General features: G+C 45.9%; 1 protein-coding gene across 2 annotated transcripts in view; it reads left to right on the forward strand.

The window, feature by feature from the left end:
• The window catches only part of KIF1B (kinesin family member 1B), a gene marked incomplete at both ends in the record, with an annotated part of 150,533 nt that overhangs the window by 93,086 nt on the left and 41,362 nt on the right, over positions 1 to 16,085 (forward strand). For both annotated transcript variants that reach the window (XM_080692231.1, XM_080692232.1), the window contains 6 exons: positions 399 to 577; positions 2,452 to 2,589; positions 5,144 to 5,392; positions 11,989 to 12,107; positions 13,586 to 13,671; positions 15,927 to 16,056. In XM_080692231.1, the coding sequence (XP_080548357.1) occupies positions 399 to 577; positions 2,452 to 2,589; positions 5,144 to 5,392; positions 11,989 to 12,107; positions 13,586 to 13,671; positions 15,927 to 16,056 (901 nt within the window). The remainder of the gene's footprint in view (positions 1 to 398; positions 578 to 2,451; positions 2,590 to 5,143; positions 5,393 to 11,988; positions 12,108 to 13,585; positions 13,672 to 15,926; positions 16,057 to 16,085) is intronic.

Raw genomic sequence — 16,085 nt, forward strand, 5'->3', positions numbered from 1 at the left:
CGCGGGGATTACAAGCGTGCGCCACCACGCCCGGCGGTTGTTATTATTTTTAAAATAGATGTCCTTAGCCGGGCGTGGTGGCGCACACTTGTGATCCCAGCATTCGGGAGGCTGAGACCACAGGATCGCAGTTCGCGGACAGCCTCAGCTACTTAGTGAGGCCCTCTGCAACTCAGTGAGACCCAGTTAGAAAACAAAGAATAAAAAATAGGGCAGGGGATGTAGCTTGGAGGTCGAATACCCCTGGGTTCCATCCCCGGCCCCGCAAAAAAAACCAAAAAAACAATAGATGTCCTTTATGTTTTTGGCTACAACCTGTTTGACCTATTTCGCACTGGACTGACCTGCTGAAAACTTACTGGTTTCCACGTTTGCCAATGGCTTATTTTTTCCCTCAGGTGCAGTTTCAGTTTGTCCTGCTGACCGACACGCTGTACTCCCCTCTGCCTCCTGAACTACTTCCCTCCGAGATGGAGAAATCGCATGAGGACAGGCCTTTCCCACGTACGGTGGTGGCTGTGGAAGTCCAGGACCTGAAGAATGGAGCAACACATTACTGGTCTTTGGAGAAACTCAAGTATGAGCAGCTTTGTAAAAGCTGATAGCTGTACTTAGAGATAACTATTAATTGCTGAAGTGGGTTATCTCATGGGAAGTAGGTTTCTTCTGTCTGAGGATATACCTGGTGGGTTCATTGGTTGCTTTCTTTCTTCCTTCATCCTGCCACCCCCCCCCCCACATTGGGATGGAGCCCAGGAGTATTATACCTGTCAGCTATGTCCCTAGACTTTTTTTACTTTTTGTTTTGAAACAGGGTCTTGCTTAGGTTTCTGAGTGTCTCACTAAGTTGCTGAGTCTGATCTTGAACCTGTGGTCCTCCTGTCTCAGCCTCCAAGTACTGGAACTGCAGGTGTGTACTGCCCGGCCTTCAGAAAACCTTTTTTTTTTTTAATTTTTTAATTGAAACAGGGTCTCATGATGTTGCTGAGGCCAACCTTAAACCTGTGGTCCTCCTGTCTCAGCCTTCTGAGGACTAGGCTTCTACCTGGATAGTTGTTTTGTTTTGTTTTCTGTGCTATCAAGTTCTGTTGCTAGCCAGAGATATTGCCATTCATCCAGCTTCTTTTTTTTTTTTTTTTTTCCAGTACTGGGGATGGAGCCCAGGGGTGTTCTACCTACATGCTACACTCCCGACCCTTTTTTTTTTTTATTGCGGGTCTGGGGATGGAACTCAGGGGCATTTGACCTCCGAGCCACACCTCCTGGCATATTTTTTATTCTTTATTTTGAAACTGGGTCTCACTGAGTTGCAGAGGGCCTCACTAAGTAGCTAAGGCTGGCTGTGGACCGCGATCCTCCTGTCTTAGCCTCCTGAATGCTGGAATTACAAGTGTGTGCCACCATGGTGGCATTTTTTATCCTTTTTTTTTTTTTTTTTGGAGGGGGAACCCTTCTACTCCAGGGCTACACTCCCAGACCTATTTTTTATATATTATTTGGAAACAGGGTCTCTTAAGTCAGTGAGGCTGGCTTCAAACCTGCGCAATCCTCTTATCTCTGCCTCCCAAGTGCGAGGATTACAAGCGTGCGCGCCACCATGCTCGACTTTATCCTTTATTTTGAAACAGCTTCTCACTGAGTTGCGGAGGGCCTCACTAAGTAGCTGAGGCTGGCTGAGAACTGTGATCCTCCTGTCTTAGCCTCCCAAATGATGAGATTACAAGTGTGTGCCACCACACCTGGCTCAGTCATCAATCTTCTTCCAAGTGAATTAATCTTACTCCTCAATTTTTTTCTTTTTTTTTTTTTTTTTGCAATACTGGGGATGGAACCCATGGACTTTCTACCTCCCAGCTATACCCTCAGCCCTATTTTTTATCCTTTATTTTTTTTCAAACAGGGTCTCAAGTTGTGGAGGGCCTTACTAAGTAGCTGAGGCTGTCTGTGAACCGCGAAACTCCTGTCTCAGCTTCCCAAATGCTGGGATTACAAGCGTGCACCACCACTCCCGGCTGAGCCTCTTAAACTTTAACTGTTCCAAATCCATGGCATTTTTGTCTCATATCTAGGAATCACTTCTGCTTTCTGTTTTCGACCTCATGATGATCAGTAGTAAACAGGGACATTACAACCAGCTTCCTTCCCTGTAGTGTGGTGGGGTCATCGCACCACGCTGGCAGATCTGCGTTGTTGCTCACCACCGAACTACGTTTCCCTTAGGTGGTCGGCTCCGTGGGGGTCAGGGAGCCCTTCTTACCTTCGGTGTCTCTAAGCCGGACCTGGAATGCTGCACATTTTGGCTTTTGTGCTTTTGGCCTCCACTGGATCTTGATAACATTAAGTTGTAGGAACAGCTTCTTTTAATAAAAAAATCGTGCATGGAAGATGCTTCCAAAGCTAAACTGTGATCCAGTCCTGTAACCCCCGGGTGTTGTCCTGTTTGCTGAGCAGGCAGAGGCTGGGTCTGATGCGTGAGATGTACGACAGGGCCGGAGACATGGCCTCCAGCGCCCAAGACGAGGGGGAGGCGACCATGACGGGCAGCGACCCATTCTACGATCGCTTCCACTGGTTCAAACTGGTGGGGAGGTATGTGATGATTTTGTTCTTTTCTAAACATGAAAAGTTTCGATTGTTTCAAACCTTAGCAGATATTTTAGGAAGTTTAAAAAGAATAACAATGGAAAAGCCCCATTTATCCACATATAAGCACTGTATTATTTGTTGTATTTCCATTTAGTATTATTGAACATGCATATTGCTTTTTTTTTTTTTTTGCTTTTTTTTTTTTGCTTTTTTTTTTCAGTACTGGGGATGGAACCCAGAGGCATTCTATCTCCGAGCTGCACCCCCAGCCCTACTTTTTCTTCTTTATTTTGAAACAGGGTCTCACTGAGTTGCAGAGGGCCTCGCTAAGTAGCTGAGGCTGTCCGCGAACCTGGATCCTCTGGTCTCAGCCTTCCTAGTGCTGGGATTACAAGCGTGCCCACCGCGCCCGGCTGCGTATTGCTCTGATTTTCAAACTTTCAACCAGAGTATTTGACAGTCTTCCCTGGCTCTCAGCATATTCATAAAATGTTTTGTGGTTGATTAAGATAAACTGAAAAGAAAAAGGAAACTTATATCTATATCCTGCAGTATGAATTAGCAGCCTGCAGTCTCCATCATCTGGGAGCCCCCATAGCAATGCATCCCACTTCAGTCACTGACAGAGGAAGATGAATTGTACGCCTCGGTGGTTCTTTTGAGCCTCTTCTTTATGTGGCACTGGGGATGGAATCCAGGGCGTTCTTCCTCCAAGCTACAACCCCAGCCCTATTTTATTTTTTATTTTGAAACAGAGTCTCATTAAGTTGTCGAGGGCCTCACTGAGGAGCTGAGAATGGCCACAAACCTGTGATCCTCTTGTCTCAGCCTCCCGAGTACTGGGTACTGGTATTACAAGCACGCACCCCCATGCCCATCTTGAGCCTCTTTTTTTTTTCAGTCCTGGGAATAGAACCCAGAGACATTCTACCTTCAAACTACACCCCTAGCTCTATTTTTTATTCTTTATTTTTAAACGGGGTCTCACTGGGTTGCAAAGGGCCTCACTAAGTATTAGCAAAGGCTGTCCTCGAACTGCGATCCTTCTGTCTCAGCCTCCCAAATGCTGGGATTACAAGCGAGAGCCACCACGCCTGGCCTTGAGCCTCTTTTATGTACATCATTTTTATCATTTTATAAAACCGAATTTGTTTTTGTGAGGCTGTGGTGAGTCATTTTCTTAGAGGTTTATAAAAACATTTTTTTTTTTTCTTTTTACTGGACATTGAACACAGAAGCATTCTACCTTTGAGTAGGGTCTTGATAAGTTGCTTACACTGGCCTCGAAACTGTAATCCTTCTGCCTCAGCTTCCCAAGTACTGGGATTACAGGTGTTTTTTTGTTCTATTTTGTTTTTTGGGTTTTTTTTTTTAGTTTTAGGTTCTTTTTTTGTTGTTGTTGTTGTTGTTGTTGTTGTTATTTTGTGGTATTGGGGGTGGAACCCAGAGGCTTTCTACCTCTGGGCTATACTCCCAGACTTATTTTATATTTTATTTGGAAACAGGGTCTCACTAAGTTGCTAAGGGCCACACTAAGTAGCTGAGGCTGGCTTCAAACCTGTGTGATCCTCCTGTTTCAACCTCCCAAGTGTGGGGATTACAAGCGTGCGCCACTGTGCCTGGCATTACAGGTGTTTGTTTACTGTGCCCCACTGAGGAATATATATATATATATTTTTTTTTTTTTTTTTGGAGGTACTGAGGTTGAAACCCAGAGGCATTCTACCTCTGAGATACACCCTCAGCTCTATTTCTTATTCTTCATTTTTGAAACCAGGTCTCACTAAGTTGCAAAGGGCCTCACTAAGTAGCCGAGTCTGTCCATGAACCAAGATCCTCCTGTTTCAGCCTCCCAAATGCTGGGATTACAAGCATGCCCCACCACGCCTAGCTTGAGGTTTATATATTTTAAAACAGGAAAATTTGAGTTTTGAGGTTGCTGATTTCAAGCTTTGACTTATTTTTTAATTACAAAACCCTCTGATAATTTTAAAGGAACCAAGGTAAAAAGGAGTTGCTAAAGCAGTACTCTTTTGTAGAAATCTTTTCCATTTCCCTCGATAGTAGACTAGCTTTTTTTTTTTTTTTTAAGAGATGAATTGGTCAAACACATCCCACCCAACAAAACACATGCTGCTTGGCATGTACCATTTCATCTGTTTTGTTTTCTGTTCCAAAGTAATGTGAGGATTTGAATAAACTTTAAAGTCTTACTTCACCTTAATGTTGAATGGCTCCTTTAAGAAGTGGATGCTGATTTCTTTGGAGCTGGCCAGTATTAATGTCTTACAGCACAGCATTTACCTAGGATACCTACTCACGGATCTCCTTTGCTTTTCTTACTCTGAGGATCCACTTTTGTAGACCCTTTTCAGCTTGCCCTTGTTCCCTCTCTCCTGCTCCAGATGAGTTATGCCTAGTTTATCCTTCTGCTTTCCTGTTTGCTTTGATGGTGTTGACCCCCAGTGGACTCTGTCCTTGGCACCTATCGCTTCCTGTTTAACCGAGTGTTCCTCTCTCCCTGGCTGTGTTAATCGGCGTCTTACCTGGCGTCTAGCTCCCCCATTTTCCACGGCTGTGTGAATGAGCGCCTGGCCGACCGCACACCTTCCCCCACTTTTTCCACGGCCGATTCCGACATCACTGAGCTGGCTGACGAGCAGCAAGATGAAATGGAGGATTTTGATGATGAGGCGTTCGTGGATGACACCGGCTCTGACGCAGGGACGGAGGAGGGAGCAGACCTCTTCAGTGACGGGCATGACCCGTTTTACGACCGCTCCCCTTGGTTCATTGTAGTGGGAAGGTTGGTGAGGTCATTGTGAGAAGCTCAAAAGGGACCAGCTCTTGCTCTAAAGGCCTCTGTGTGACTCGGGCCATCTTGCCATAGCCGTTTACCTGGTAACACTCAGCCCACGTCCTCCAGCACCCGGAGCCCTGCACATGCTCATTGGCTGGAGTGCGAGCTCAGGTGCTAATGGTGACACACGGCAGTGTGAGAAGACTGGGGTGGCCGCTTATCCCAAACATAAACAGCCCAAGAATTTTGTTCTGAAGGAGGAAATCCCAAAGGAGAAAGTAGTTAAAGCTAAGAGTCAACAAATGGTATTGTGGACAGAGGCTTCCTTTTGAAAGGAATGTGAGGAAGCATATGGAGGGAGCAGTAGAAAGAGCCCAGTAAACCCACGGTCAGGCTGAAGGAGCAAGACTCAGGGGCCAAAGGACACTCAGGAAGCAGCGGTGCTTTACATCTCCTTAGTCTGCTGGGTCCTAAAGTGGGTCGAGAAAGCCATTGGAGGGTATAAAAATCAGCCTAAGTATTTCTGTTTTTATTTGATTTTTTCATGATTTTTGTATGTAATGAATACAGTGTCCAGTTTTACTGAGCCTATCTGTAGGTCTTTGACTGCTTCCAGAATTTGACCTACAGGCTTTATAATGATGAATCTCAGAAAATCACCCGTCAGCACCATCAACAATGAGTATTTGTTTAGTACCAGATAAAACCGCTTTGTGTTGAGTTCAGCGAACTCAGGCGTGGTGTCTGGATCTCTGCGTGCATCCCTCTGTTGGCGATGCAGAAATCTGCATGCACAAGTCCCAGTTGCTGCTGTCTTTCTCAGCACCCAATCTATGCTGACGTCATTTAATGACAGCTTCATCAATAGAGCACTCTGGATTAACCACAAAGTATGTCCAGGTTTACAAGTATGAAACATACCTTTAGCCAGGCATGGTGGCGCACACTTGTCATCCCAGCATTTGGGAGGCTGAGACTGGAGGATCGTGGTTAGTGGCAGCCTCAGCTACTTAGTCAGGCCCTCTGCAACTCAGTGAGACCCTGTTTCCAAATAAAGAATAAAAAATAGGGCTGGGGGTGTAGCTCAGAGGTAGAGTGCCCCTGGGTTCCATCCCTAGTACCACAAAAGAACAAATTAAAAATAATAAGAATAAGGGAATTTTATCACTATTAAACAGATAAATACATTACCTAAAAAATTAAAATACAGTGAGTCTCTTGATCCAGTAGGGACACGGCCGAAATAGTATTGGCTGCCTGGTAGGAGCTTCATAACTAGTAGAGAAGATGGAAAGAGAGGGGAAAAAAAGCTTTTTTGGGGGGGCGGTTTCTGAAGATTTAATCCAAGGGCATTCTACAATCAAGCTGTAGCCGTACCCTATTTTATTTTTATTTTTTTGAAACAGGGTCTCACTAGATTGATGAGTCTTATTACTTGCTGAGGTGAGGCTGGCTTTGAACCTTTGATCCTCCTGTCTTGGCCTCCTATGCCTTGCAAGAAAAGCTATTTGAGACATTCTACCACCGAGACACACCCCCCAGCCCTATTTTTTATTCCTTATTTTGAAACAAGGTCTCACTAAGTTGCTGAGGTTGGCCTCAAACCTGTGATCCTCCTAAGTTGTGGAATTACAAGCATGTGCCACCACACCCAGCTAAGACGAGCTTAGAACGAGGTGGAAACCTCACTTTGAACTCTAGGTTAGACAGTGCCTGGGTTTTACAGCGCCAGAGGGGCATTGAGAATTTAGTTTTTCCATAGTAAATGTAGCAGGGCCATGTAGCCAGAGTTGTTTTCTACTCAGGTATCACTAGAGTAGATACTTGGAATTGCAGAGGGACTCGTTCGTCCTAAACTGAGAAGGGCGTGTACAAGTAGTGGGAGTTTCTAAAGCTCTGTGTGCACCTTCTACAGCCTTGCAGCGGGACGAGCAAGGGCTGCGTCCCGGAGCTGGTGCGAGAGGCTTGGCCCAGTGCCAGGAGGGGCCCAGGTCCTCGCCCTTCCCTGTCACTCACTTAGGACAAGCTCCTTAAAATCGAGACCTGTTGGATTTTCAAGTATAAACTGAGTTAGAAAAGGCCTGATAGGTCTTTCTCATCTTTGAGTGTGTGTGTGTGTGTGTGTGTGTGTGTGTGTGTGTGTTGCTGGGGTTGAACCCAGGGGCCTTCTACCTCCAGGCCACATCCCCAGCCATAGTTTTTATTATTTATTTATTTATTTATTTATTTAGGTACTAGAGATTGAGCCCAGATTGTGTACCAACACACCCAGCTTGTATTATTTTCTCTATTTTATTCTTTTGTATGATATTAGGTGTAAATATAGATAGAAAATATCTCCAATTTGATTTTTTTTTTTTTTTGACAAGTCTAGGGATGGAACCCAGGGGCATTCTACCTCTGAGCTACACCCCCTGCCCTATTTTTTATTCTTTATTTTGAAACCGGTCTCACTAAGTCGCAGAGGGCCTCACTAGGTAGCTGAGGCTGTCTGCAAACTGGGATCTTTGGGAGTATAGCCCGGAGATAGAAAAAGCCCTGATTTCCACCCCCAGTACAACAACAACAACAACAACACAATTCTGGTGCTTTGGCTCAGGAATTGACCTGTCCATTTGCTTGGGTTTTAGGTTCTAGAACTACCTTTGCCTTGCCAGGAGGAGACCCTGGGGGTGGGGGATGTCACCGGAGAGGAGTGCGTTAGCATGCTCAAGGCCCTGAGTTCAAACCCCAGAACGAAAGAAGGAAAAGAAAAGAAAGATATGGGAGGACATGAAGTCAAGAGCGTTCAGTAAAATGAAGGTCAGCTCTCGTTTTCCTCTTAGCTGTCCTCCGTGAGTAAAAGGGATGGCTGCAGTTCAACCAGTTGGCTGCTGGTCATTGAGCATGTAAGAGGAGCAACTTCTTTCCTCTTTTTGTGAGTCATAGGATTGGACTTCCCCTATTGGCACATAATTACATTATTTTCACTTGTAAAGTTGCTCTTTTTCATAGGAAGCTCCATCCGTAGGCTCATTTCTCGGCCATGGCGCCACTGCTGAGTCGTGATATGGAGATAAAAGAGCTTGTCCCTTTAGCTGTTCTCTATGGCATGCTGGGGTGGGATGGACCATCTTTTATAACGCGGGGTGAATGTGCAGGATGCGAGCTCCTCTCTGGGTTGAGCGGGAGGGGGCAGGAGATGAGGTTCTGGGACTTCTCCGAGAACCTAACTGATGTTCATTCTGTATCATCATCATTATGCTGATTTTAACTTTTGTGTTGACAAATTTGTTTCTTTTTCTAATGTAACTTCACAGAACTTTCTGCTAACATCTTTTCTCTTTCCCTCCTTTTCCTCCCTGTTCTCCTTCAGTCTGCTAGGTCAAAGTACAAGAACTTTTAAAAATGCAGAATAATTATAAAAATCCCAGTTTAAGAAGCTTCAGAGGAGAACTTTCATACGGCACTGATTTGGCTAAGGGCCGAATTCTGTTAACATGTCAGGGCGCTGTCTAGTGAGTGTGCATTTGCATATCACAGAGCAAAAGCCCTGCTCCTGCCACACAATTATAGACTCTCTTTTCTGAAGAAGAAACTGTCAGCTGGATGTGGTAGTGCATGCCTGTAATCCCAGTACTTGGGAGGCTGAGACAGATGGATCGCGGGTTCAAGGACAGCCTTCAGCAGTATAGTGGAACTCTCAGCAACCTAGGGAGATCCTGTTTGAAAACAAAAATAAAACGGGTTAGGGGTGTAGCTCAGAGGTAGAATGCCTCTAGGTTCAATCCCCAGTACCAAGAAAGAAAACAAAAATAAATGGGAAAATCGAATGCCTTCAGTGCTTCCACAGGTGGACCAGCCCCTGCCACAGAGGAAGGAGATTCTCACCTCCAGTGTGTGCTCCTGCATGCCTCTGCTGTGATGGGCCTGTGAATGCCAGAGGCTTTCCTAAAAAGAGTGGCTCCTGTTCGTTTGTTTGTGGTATTGGGGATTGACTCCAGCGGCATTATACCTCGGAGCTATACCTCCAGCCCTATTTTATTTTTCATTTTGAAATGAGATCTTTTTAAGTTGTTGAGAGTCTTGCTAAGTTTCTGAGGCTGATCTCGAACCTGTGATCCTCCTGTCTCCAATTCTCAAGTACTAAGATTACGGACAGGAGCCAATAACCCCGTTTAAGATAACAAATTAAGTAGAGTTAGAAATCCTAACATGTGGCTGAGCACCACGTGGTGGTGCACGCTTGTAATCCTTACACTTGGGAGGCTGAGACAGGAGCTCGCAGGTTCACAGCCAGCCTCCGCAACTTAGGGAGACTCTGTTTAAAAAACAAAAGAATAAAATAGGTTTTGGGCTGTAGCTCTGAGGTAGAACAACCCTGGGTTCCATCCCTAGTACCACACACACAAAAATATAAACATGTTTTATGTAGTTGATAAACATTATGAGTTTGGTTTTGAAAAATCAACCTAGTATAAAGTTGGACAGCTTTGCTTCTCTGCTTCTGGTCTGGCTCATTTTTTTTCTGTAAAATTGATGGCAGATCACTTTCCTATTCTCTCATGCACATAGCTGTTCATTCGCCATATATATGTATATATATTGAGCACACTTGTTGGATGCCAAGCCCTCTGCAGACCATGGTGAGCAAACACAGAGGGTTTCTGTCCTCACACATGTACAGCCTGGTGGATGACAGGCATTAAGTAAATAATCACACACGTAAGTTACAGCTGTGCTGAAAGACCTGTGTACACTGCTCAGACATAGAGAGCGTGGGGCTGTCATGAGAGAGCAGTGCCAGCGAGACCTGAGGCTGTGGTGTGCCAGGCCCAGGTGGCAGTGAGTGCAGGGAGGGCTCCAGGGCCAGGCTGGCATCAGTGAGTGCAGGGAGGACCCCAGGCCCAGGTGGCAGTGAGTGCAGGGAGGACTCCAGGCCCAGGTGGCAGTGAGTGCAGGGAGGGCTCCAGGGCCAGGCTGGCATCAGTGAGTGCAGGGAGGGCTCCAGGCCCAGGTGGCAGTGAGTGCAGGGAGGACTCCAGGCCCAGGTGGCAGTGAGTGCAGGGAGGACTCCAGGCCCAGGTGGCAGTGAGTGCAGGGAGGGCTCCAGGGCCAGGCTGGCATCAGTGAGTGCAGGGAGGACCCCAGGCCCAGGTGGCAGTGAGTGCAGGGAGGACTCCAGGGCCAGGCTGGCATCAGTGAGTGCAGGGAGGACTCCAGGCCCAGGTGGCAGTGAGTGCAGGGAGGACTCCAGGCCCAGGTGGCAGTGAGTGCAGGGAGGGCTCCAGGGCCAGGCTGGCGTCTGGCCGGATGCCCCAGCAGAGGAGAGTGTGCCAAATTCTTAGTCTTCTAACTCGGTCAGAGTGGTTGGTACTTGGTGGTCTTGTTTGGAAGCCTTCTAGATGACATTTTCACTTGTAAATTTTTGCGCAGCAAAGCGTCAGCATCCGCCTCCTCATTGCCCTCTCCCCGCCTCGGAGCAGACTGAAAGGGAAGGCGACATCGTGCTGTGATTGATGTTCACTTGCAGTTTTTGTTTTACTTTTCCATTCACATTTCATTTATGGTCTTAAACTCTCATGAACATTTATTTTCTGTGATGTATTTTGTCTATTTTCAGAGTTGTTTTCATTTTTTTAGTTGAAATCCCCAGTGTCCACTCCTTCATGTCTGTCTGTCTGTCTGTCTGTCTCTCTCTCTCTCAAATTAAATGCGAGGGCAGGAAAAGCAGCTGACAGACCCCGGTTGTGTTTTGCTGTTTGATCTCCTGCTACAAGTGTTTTCTCTTTGTCATTTGTCTTCTGTTCAAAGATCAGCATATACCAAGTGGGAAGACAGGAGTAACAGTAGGAACTAGATTCTATTTCCCTCCTGTTCATTAGAATGAGTTTTACTGTGTTAAAAAAAAAAAAAACTCAAAAGCTAAAAACTAGAGGAGAAAAATGTGCAAATGTGATATGACTTTGCCAGTTGTTTGAAATATAAACTGTTAGAACTATAGCTTGCCTTTTATTTATGATTCCTGACTTAGAGTTTATAGAAAAGTAAACCCATAGGACCAGCTTTTCCTCCTCCATAGCACTCCCCTGGATGCCCAGTAGTCTCCCGAGAGCTCGGTCCTCGGGGATCTCTGGCTGCACAGCCTGCTTGCCCACACGCCTGCCTCCCTCGCCTGTCACTCACCCTGCCTGAGTGCAAAAACAGAGGCCCCTGATGCTGTGCCGGGGAGTCCACGTTAGAGTCATTAACTGTATTTCAGTCATATTTCCCAGCCTTTTTCTCGATTTCTGTTTTGTCTATTGGGAACATTTAAACCTCTTGGAAATTTCCTATGTTTGAATGTCCAGCTCCTAGGCGGGCTCCTCTTCCCAACAGTGTCTTGAAGTCAAGTCTACTTCCAATTGTTACTCTTCTACCTACAGCCCTGTTTTTAGAGAGCACATTTTGGTGTCAGCTGCGGTGCCCAGCATTTCCGTTCATCTCATGTATTATCTGGGCTAAAAAGGCAGCTGTAGGCAGGTGCAGAGGGCCGACCAAGAAGCCTGGGGCGAATGCTGGGTGAGTGCAGGCCCACCTGGCCTCTGTGGCACGCTGATGTTCGTCTCCTGGTCTCCCTCTAGGGCATTTGTGTACCTGAGCAATCTGCTGTATCCTGTGCCCCTGATCCACAGGGTGGCCATCGTCAGCGAGAAGGGGGAAGTGCGGGGATTTCTGCGTGTGGCTGTCCAGGCCATCGCAGGTAGGTAACCCTCTCCTGAAAAGACGGCTGCAGACGCTCGCCTGGAGACAGAGCCGTCTGCTCTGTGAGTGGAGGCCTTTCTTAGGCTTCATTTCTAGCTATTCTTCACGGGACTATAATCCACTTTGCTTTAGTCAGGGCTACTGCTACTTTAGAATATTTTAGAGTAACTTGCCTTTAGTGTGAATAACAGCTCTTGGACCAACTTTTTAAATTTAACTGGGTGTGACCAAGCATAGTAGCACACACAACTGCAGTCCCAGCACTGAGAGAGGAGGACCACAGGTTCAAGAACAGCCTCACAACTTAATGAGGTTCTGAGCAACTTAGACCCTTTTTCAAACTATAAAATAAAATAGGGCTGAAGGTGTAGGTTAGAAGTAAAGTGTCCCTGCATGCAACCCCGAGGACCACTCACACACACAGTCGTTGGCCATTTACATAATGTGTCTGAACTGCTTTAGAACCATTAAAGGATTTTTTAGGATTGTTTCTTGCCTAATTTTCTTTCAAGATACTTCTAGTTGACATTTTATTCTTGTGTGTGTGTGTGTGTGTGTGTGTGTGTGTGTGTGTGTGTGTGTGGTACTGGGGATTGAACCCAGGGTCATTTTACCTCCAAGCTACACCCCCAGCCCTATTTTTTATCCTTTATTTTGAAACTAAGTTGTGGAGGCCTCACCAAGTAGCTGAGGCTGGCCCCAAACTTGCCATCCTGCTGTCTCAGCCTCCCGAGTACTGGAATTGCAAGCGTGCACCACCATGCTCAGCTACTAGTTGACATTTCTTTGGCTACCATTTTGTAGCACATGGCTCAGAGTGCTGGTATTTTCTAGTTTTTCATGATCTAGATGACATTCTGAGTAAAAAATGTGGCCATTTCCCGTATTTTCTGTCCTAACTTCTAAATGCCGTGCTCTTTAATGGCCTTTCAGCCCTTTCCCCGTGGGAACCTGTCATGCAGACCCTAATACTGAGGTTATGGAAGCCTCCTCCATATGGAAGCCTCTACAGCACAATATTTTCAAATATTCTTTGTGTAATGTTGAATATAATGTTGCCAGGATGGGAAGGACACAGTATTTCTAGGTGTGACATTTAAACCTCTCTAAGAATAAAAGTGACTATTAAGTAGTTTCGTTTGAATAAGATTGACAGTGGTGACCGCGCACGCTTGCAGTCCCAGTACTTGGGAGGCTGAGACAGGAGAATCGAAGGTTTGGGGCCAGCCTCAAAAGGTCTACTTAGTGAGACCCTGTTTCAAAATAAAGAATACAAAATAGGGCGGGGTGTAGCTCGGAGGTCGAGTGCCCCGGTAAATCTGCATGGGTGGAGGTAACAGAAGCCGGTGTAACTGAGCTGCTTTAGTCTTACTCATCCTTGTGGGAAAGAGCCTTCTCGTTTACTTTATGATCCATGAAGGATTGTCCCCTCCCCCCCGTGGTCTCATTGGATCTTTGCTGATTTTCTCTGCTTAGCCGATGAAGAAGCTCCTGATTATGGCTCTGGAATTCGACAGTCAGGAACGGCTAAAATATCTTTTGACAACGAGTACTTTAATCAGGTGAGAAATGTTTTGGAGGAAGGGACATCTTGAGGGAAGAGAGGAAGTACATGGGTTTATGAAGAAAAGGTCTCGTGGTTTAGACCAGTTCCTCGTCTAGAACTAAAAAGTGAAGGAGGCTGGTCACACCAGAGTGGTTCAGTAGGGTGTGGGACATACCAAACAAGGACACTCATCATTTATGTTACTGTACTACGTTTTCTTTTTTTATATTTATTTGTTTGTAGTACTGGGGACGGAACCCAGGGGCCTTCTACCTCCGGGTTACACTCCCAGACCTATTTTATATTTTATTTGGAAACAGGGTCTCTTAAGCCAGCTGAGGCTGGCTTCGAACCTGCGCAATCCTCCTGTCTCAGCCTCCCAAGCGCGGGGATTACAGGTGTGCGCCACCATGCCCAACCTGTATTGCTTTTTCTTACACCTTTTTTTTTTTTTTTTTTTTTTTAAACACTACTGGGATTGAACCCAGGGGCATTCTATCTCCAAGCTACACTCCCAACTCTATTTTTTATTTATTTATTTTTTCGGGTCTGGGAATGGAACCCAGGGTCATTCGACCTCTGAGCTACACCCCCACCCTATTTTTTATTCTTTATTTTGAAACAGGGTCTCAATAAGTTGCGGAGGGCCTCGCTAAGTAGCTGAGGCTGTCTGCGAACCGCGATCCTCCAGTCTTAGCCTCCCAAATGCTGGGATTACAAACGTGTGCCACCATGCCTGGTTTTATTCTTTACTTTGAGACAGGGTCTCACTAAGTAGCTGAGGCTGGCCAAGAGCCTGCAGTTCTCCTGTTTCAGCCTCCCAAGTCCTGGGATTACAAGTGTGCACCACCATGCCCGGCTCTTAGATACCTCTTAACCGACATAATTTTCCAGTCACTATTTGTTGGGCATAATAAACATAACTAAGAAATCTGGAGAAAACATTTCTTTTGTTATTTTTTGTTTTGTGGTACTGAGGATGAAACCCCAGGGTATTGTACCTCCGAGCTAGACCCTCAGCCCTATTTTTTTAGTCTTTTTATTTTTGAATCAGGGTCTCACTGAGTTGCAACGGGCCTCACTAAGTAGTTGAGACTGGCCCCAAACCTTCGATTCTCCTGTCTCAGCCTCCCAACTACTGGAATTACAAGCATGCACCACCATGTCTGGCAAAAGCATGTTTTTTAAGCGGGATGTAGTGGCCCATGCCTGTAATCCTAGTACTTAGATGGCTGAAACAGGAGGATCACAAGTTCAAATCTAGCCCCAGTACTTAGTGAGGGTCACAGCAACTTAGACCCTGTTTCAAAATAAAAAATAAGCCGGGCGTGGTGGCGCACGCTTATAATCCCCGCACTTGGGAGGCTGAGACAGGAGGATCGCACAGGTTCGAAGCCAGCCTCAGCTACTTAGTGAGGCTCTCGGCAACTTAGTGAGACCCTGTTTCCAAATAAAATATAAAAAAAAAGGTCTGGGAGTATAGCCCGGAGATAGAAAGCCTCTGGGTTCCACCCCCAGTACCACCCAAAATAAAAAATAAGCCGGATGTGGTGGCGCATACTTGTAATCCCAGTACTTGGGAGGCTGAGACAGGAGGATTGCACAGGTTTGAAACCAGCCTCAGCTACTGAGTGAGGATCTCAACAAATTAGAGAGACTCTGTTTCCAAACAAAATATAAAATAAATCTGGGAGTGTAACGCAGAGGTTGAAGGTCCCTGGGTTCCATCCCCAGTACCACACAAAAAAAATTAAAAAGTAAAAAATAAAATAGGGCTGAGGGTGTAGCCCATAGAGAAGACCCCATGGGTTCCAACCTCAGTACAAAAAAAAATTATATATATATATAATGTTTTTACTACTTTTATCATATACCTAGTTGGGTATGGTGGTATATACCTGTAATCCCAGTATTTGGTTTTTGTTTTGTTTTTTTTTGCAGGTCTGGGGATGAAACCCAGGGGCATTTGACCTCCGAGCCACATACCCTGCCCTATTTTTATTCTTTATTTTGTAACAGGGTCTCACTGAGTTGCAGAGGCCTCACTAAGTAGCTGAGTCTGTCCGCGTACCGCGATCCTCCGTTTTCAGCCTCCCAAATGCTGGGATTACAAGCGTGCGCCACCACGCCCAGCAATCCCAGTATTTGGGAGGCTTAGACAGGAGGATCACAAGTTAGAAGATAGCCTCAGCAACTTAGCAAAATCCTGTTTCAAATTTTTTAAAAAATCATATGAATAAAACTAAATACCTCCCCCTGCCTTGCTTTCAGAGTGACTTTTCTTCAGTTGCAATGACTCGTTCTGGTCTCTCCTTGGAGGAGCTGAGGATCGTGGAAGGCCAGGGCCAGAGCTCTGAGGTCGTCACTCCTCCAGAAGAAATCAGTCGAATGAATGACTTGGGTACGTCGACACCGCCTCGACCACGCCAC

The sequence above is a fragment of the Muscardinus avellanarius genome (assembly GCF_963383645.1).
Source record: "Muscardinus avellanarius genome assembly, chromosome: 3".
NCBI lineage: Eukaryota > Metazoa > Chordata > Mammalia > Rodentia > Gliridae > Muscardinus > Muscardinus avellanarius.